The 5,942-nt window shown below is 53.7% G+C and overlaps 1 protein-coding gene across 1 annotated transcript in view; it reads right to left on the reverse strand.

The window, feature by feature from the left end:
- Positions 1-277: 277 nt before the first annotated feature.
- LOC144951397 (fibronectin-like) overlaps positions 278-5,942 on the reverse strand; it is a 102,039-nt gene continuing 96,374 nt past the window's right edge. Inside the window, exons 45-48 of the mRNA XM_078881636.1 lie at positions 4,504-4,629; positions 3,692-3,798; positions 3,472-3,573; positions 278-2,132 (exon numbers count right to left, since the gene is read on the reverse strand). Coding sequence (XP_078737762.1) covers positions 2,106-2,132; positions 3,472-3,573; positions 3,692-3,798; positions 4,504-4,629 — 362 coding nt within the window. The 3' untranslated portion in view covers positions 278-2,105. The remainder of the gene's footprint in view (positions 2,133-3,471; positions 3,574-3,691; positions 3,799-4,503; positions 4,630-5,942) is intronic.

Below are 5,942 nucleotides of genomic sequence, written 5' to 3' on the forward strand. Positions count from 1 at the left end.
CTGGAAGTAGGTCTGTGATATCAACTTCCGCGGGCCATCCTGTTAACACGGGGCGTCGCGCTGCTCTGCGGCAGTTCCCCAAGGGACACTTCGTCTCACTGACGCTGACGACGGTCGGACAAGTGCCAAGAACACTGGGAAAAAGACAAAAAAAACCTCACCCCCGTCTGTTTGGAGTTGAGTTTTACCAACTGCCTAATCTTGATTTGCACTACAAAAGGACATTGCAACGGGCCGTAGCGGTGAACTTGTGCTTGTACATTGAGCTGTGGTGTGGATTAAATTAATGCAATGGCATTTCTGTGGTCTGAAAATGAATTCTTGGCCTCCTGACCACCGACCTTGCTTACTTAAAGCCGTACTCAATGAACGAACAGACGAATGATCAATCTGGCTTCATGAAGCATTATAGCATCCTCGTCATCAGCAGATAAAACACTTGGATTAATCTTCTTGGTTCTTTCGGTAAAGTCACGTACCGAAAGAACCAAGAAGATGAATCCCCGCAGTCACGAAAGCTTTAAATCGAAACTCGGATTAATGTTACAAGCGTCACCTTATTTTACCGCTCAACTTATTCTTGATCGCTCCGTTTCCTTTCTGAATTCTTGCTCCAGCCCCGTGCCGCTCCCACAAGCCCTCCCTGTTGCACGGATGCTTTTGTGCCACCTGTTCCGCCAAGCCTCTACCCAGCGTTACGTGACAGGCAAGAGAGCCGAACAGTGGCACGGGTGTACAAAAAGCGCCGCGTGTTTGCAGAGAGCAGTGACAATCCCAGACGCTCGGCAGTGCAACCGCACCAGGCCCCACGGACTGGAAGAGAGTCGGGCACCGGACTACGAAGAGGAATCGGACAGAATGCACTCCCCTTCCCTCATTTAAATTCCTTGCACTAGAATCAGATTCTTTTTTAATTTTTAATCCTGGGGAAATCCGATGAGCTATGAATCTGTTTTATTTTTTACAGAGAGCCCAGTAAGGGGACAGGTCAGAAAGTTACAACAACAACAACAAAAAAACGATAGGAGTGCAATGAATCTTTGAGCAGGAGGGTCCTAACAGGTTCTAGCAACAGGGTGCGATGTTGCTGCTACAGTGCGTGCGTGTGTGGCCCCAATCGAGTTTTTTGTTTGTTATGTTACCAGATAAGGCCTCACTGAGCTACGTAGCTCTTTTTCAGATGCAACCTAGCCATCACAAGTGACAACTCAACCAAGTGGCTTATTGTCGCGTGGAAATTTATAGCAGCCAAATAGTCGAAACGCACGTTTGATTCTAAACGTGGAGGGAAAAACCGGAGGATCCGGAGAAAAATCCACGCGGCCACGGGGAGAACGTGCAAACTCCGAATATACAGCAGGCATCAGGGTCGGGATCGGGATTTAACCCACGAACTCCTGTATACCGGGCGAGGTCGTTAACATCTCGCCACCGCGGCGTGCAAATACAGTCACACCCCAATTGATGGTAATACCCCAAGAGGGACCGTGCCAACCACACTACACCACTGGCCCAACCTCATCCTGCGTTGGAAGTTCAGTTCGGAATGCACAGCATCTTAAAATGTAAAACAGAGCGGCGAGGAATGACTTTGAAAGCAGGACGGGGGGGGGGGGGCATCGGGTGAGAACGGGGCATATTCCTTGGCAATCAAGACCACTCACGTACATTTTCGGTTAAATTACCCCCGCTGTGAAAACAAAGTAGAACGGCGAACTGTAAACACAAATAACCAAGCGGACGCGAAAGGCTCTTTCAACTAACACGCAACGTGGCACTAGCGCGGACCAGGTTCACCTTTCGCCGAACGGAATATACTCGTGGCGCGCAAAGAGGCCGCAGGGCACCCACTGCCCCTTTCGCGCCGGTGTCGTCGGCGGAGCGTTTTCTCGCGACGAGACCAAGCGCCGCGCGTAGCCGCGAATACAAAAAAAAAAGACGCGGCGGAGTCGAGAAAGCTTCCCGACGGCTGCGAGCGCGAGAAGGAAGGCCGCACGCGGGCCGGGAAAGGCCCAACTGCCGCCTCGCAAAAAAAGGTCTTCTCTCACCAACGCCAATCCACAGCTCCCTCCCCCCCCTCTTCTCCTCCCCCAGCGTGTCCATCATCAGCACTGAAACGTGCATTTGCTCGGCTGGGAACACAGAGGGGAGAAGATGGTCAGCGGTCAGTCGTTCGCATCATCGATTCGCCCATCGATTCTTCCACCTCGTGGAGAGGACTCGGGTCTAAACCAAACCGACCGTTCCGTCTCATCCGCGCTGTTTAGCCGCCTGACTCTCCCATCGCCGCTCCCCACGGCTACTGATCCCGGGAGCTTCGCTCGTTTGTTTAGATTGCTTCACTCGCGTTGAGGGCTCAATCTCAACTGTTTCGTCCCACCCAGCGTCACACGTGCTGTGTTCATCTATGAGGCCCTATTTTAGTTTTGTTTTCCAGTATCGAAAAGAATAGATGTGTACCCTTTCCGGCAAATAATACAGGAGGTGTTAAGATGTGCCAAAACACCAAAGAGACGACACCCCCACCTCTAGCAAGGCATCATCCAGTCTGCACTGACCACATGTCAAGCTCGCAGTAAGTTATGCAAACAAACATGCTCTGATAATAAATGCAAACTAGTTGGCCTACACCAGAGACAGTCGTCTTCACGGCCTTGCCTCACCAGTGTTAGACGACTAGAGAACACCCAAAAGGATAGTTAAGTCTATATTGTTTTCATAATACTGTGTTCAACCACCCACACTGCGGGTCAAAGCACTTCTCTTTATGCTTTGAGAAATAAAGTAAAAAATAGGTTTGTACGTGTTTCTGTTTTTTTTTCCCCTATCTGATTACAATGCATAAACTCGCTTATGTTTGAACCACATTTCAACTTTCCAGCCCTTGTAGAAAATTATACTTCACATCGGTCACTCACGTTGGTTCCTAGCCTCATGCCTTAACTAGGCCGACCCACCAGGCCTGTGTGCCCTGGTGCGGCTCCACCACCCGCACACTTCCAGTAGCGAGTCAAACGCAAGGTGGAAGAAGAGCAAGATAACGGCACGGTATTTGAGCGCGCGCTTTGAGGCTAACAACTAAAGCACATTCCTGCGGAGGGAGCTTGTAGGAACATTGGGTTGCTCGGTCAATGGGCAGGGTCAACGGCGGCGTGGTTTATTCCGCAAATATGGCCGACTGTGAGGGCGGGCACAAGCCGGCGTGAGTAAGTTAAACGTTGAGTTTTATAAGGGCACCACGGGGTGACCAGCCCCTCCCCACCCAGCCCCACCCCTCCCCACCCCCCCACCCAGCCCCACCCTCCCACCCAGCCCCTCCCCACCCCCCCCCCCCTCCCCTCTCCACTCAGACCCACCCTCCCATTTTTTGGATGCACGACGGACGGACACAATAATCGCCTGTGGGCTGGTGGAACCAGGTGGTTCCTACCAGTAATATCAACAACAACGGCGTGAACGCAATGCGCTTACAAATGGGCGGCGGAGGAGCTGGTTGCGGATTTGATGCAGAGTGTGTCCCTGGGCCAAACTGGAGGCCACGTTCTGCACGGCACCGCAGTCGCAACGGTAGCCCTGGACACAGCACACACACACGCCCAGCGCACGCATCATCAGCCATCGTCGTTGTCATCGTACACATCTCTTTGCTTCTATAATTGCTTTCCACAAGTGCCCAGGCATCGTGACTCACCCTGCGTCCTCCATAGCACGTGCAGGTGCAGTCAAGGCCGCGGTTCTTGCGCATCCACTTCTGTCCCACGGTGTACTCCTTCCCACCCTCGTAGCACGTGTTCTCATCTGCGCGCCGCGTCCGTGTCAAATCGCAGAGCGTAGGTCAAAGCAATTTTATTTCGTGACACCTGACGTCGAGGGAAAGAACCCTCGGGTTGATTTCAACTTTGTAACGCCACACCGCGTTCGACCCCCGCCCGTCCCCCCCCCTCGCCCCGCTCTCGTGGAGCGAGAGGGCGATGGCTCAGAGGCGCGAGGAAACGCGGACCAGCAGGAGGGCGTCCAGACGATAGCCGGTGCCAACAACTGCCTAAGCTCTGCGGTCCCCTAAGTGTTGAGGTCTCATCGGCCGATTAATTCGTCTTTATACGTGAGAGGAAACGGAACAGGTGAAGTTATGTAACGCTGGTACAACCTGTGACCCCGGTGCGACCTGTGAACCCTGGACAACCCGTGACCCCGGTGCGACCTATGAACCCGGCACAACCTGTGATGCCGGTTATGAACTGTGACCCCAGGTGCGACCTGTGACCCCAGTGTGACCTGTGACCCCTGGACAACCCGTGACCCCGGTGCGACCTGTGAACCCGGCACAACCTGTGACGCCGGTCACGAACTGTCACACCGGTACGACCTGTGACCCCGGGTACGACCTGTGACACCGTGGCTGCGTACTTCCAGTCGGAATGTACCAACGTGTCACCACCCCCCCCCCCCCCCCCGCTGCAAACGGGGCTGATGGGACACCCCATCATCATTGCGCCCACCCACCTGGTTCACACTTGAACTGCCCGAGGTCGTTCCCCTGGCAGGTGCAGCTCATGCGGCGCCCCGTGGCTGTGGTAGTGCTCCACTGCTCGCCGATGCGGTAGTTCTGGCCGTTGTCATGGCACCATTCTGGGGGGGGGGGGGGTGGGTGATACCAAAAATTCACATATTTGTCCTGGGCATAGGGACTGATATAAGCAATGAGAGAGAGAGAGAGTATTGGTGGCCTCACTGGATGAGTGAGAGAAAGAGAGAGTTTGGCCTCATTAGAAAACAAATATAGAAGGGAGATAATGAGAGGAGAGGGAGAGAGAGGGGGAGAGGGAGATAATGGGATAGAGTCGTTTTAAAAAAATTACATAGAAAACAGGGGGAACATAGAGAGAGTAGGGAGAGGGGCCGTAGAGAGAGGGGGTAGAGATAGAGGGGGTAGAGAGAGGGGGTAGAGAGAGGGGGTAGAGAGAGGGGGGGTAGAGAGAGGGGGGTAGAGATAGAGGGTAGAGAGAGGGGGTAGAGAGAAGGGGTAGAGATAGAGGGTAGAGAGAGAGAGGGGCTAGAGAGAGTAGGGAGAGGGGGTAGAGAGAGTGGGTAGAGAGAGAAGGTAGTGAGAGAGGGGGTAGAGAGAGAGGGGGGTAGAGAGAGGGGGGGGGGGTAGAGAGAGGGGGTAGAGGGAGAGGGGGGTAGAGAGAGAGGGGGGGGGTAGAGAGAGAGGGGGTAGAGAGGAAGGGGGGTAGAGAGAGGGGGTAGAGAGAGACAGGGTAGAGAGAGAGGGGGTAGAGAGAGAGGGGGTAGAGAGAGAGGGGGGGGGGGTAGAGAGAGAGGGGGTAGAGAGAGGGGGTAGAGAGAGAGGGGGGGGTAGAGAGAGAGGGGGTAGAGAGGGAGGGGGTAGAGATAGAGGGTAGAGAGAGGGGGTAGAGAGAAGGGGTAGAGATAGAGGGTAGAGAGAGAGAGGGGCTAGAGAGAGTGGGTAGAGAGAGAAGGTAGTGAGAGAGGGGGTAGAGAGAGAGGGGGGTAGAGAGAGGGGGGGTAGAGAGAGGGGGTAGAGGGAGAGGGGGTAGAGAGAGAGGGGGGGGGGGTAGAGAGAGAGGGGGTAGAGAGGGAGGAGGTAGAGAGAGGGGGTAGAGAGAGACAGGGTAGAGAGAGAGGGGGTAGAGAGGGAGGGTAGAGAGAGGGGGTAGAGAGAGAGGGGGTAGAGAGAGAGAGGGGAAGTGGTAAGGAGGAGAATCAGAGCGTGCTTCTTCGTGTTGATGTTTGTGTCTATGAAGAAAGTAGCACAAATTGATTTTGTTCCACAATGGGAAAATACGTAAAATCTTTCATTTCCCATTGCTTTGCATATAAATCGAAACAATGGGAAAAAAAAAACTAAAATAAAAACTAAATGATGAACGAAGCAAAGTGGCGACTAAACCGAGCATCTTCTTGCTTCCTCTGATCGTAAC

Source organism: Lampetra fluviatilis, chromosome 62, assembly GCF_964198595.1.
Source record: "Lampetra fluviatilis chromosome 62, kcLamFluv1.1, whole genome shotgun sequence".
Lineage (NCBI taxonomy): Eukaryota > Metazoa > Chordata > Hyperoartia > Petromyzontiformes > Petromyzontidae > Lampetra > Lampetra fluviatilis.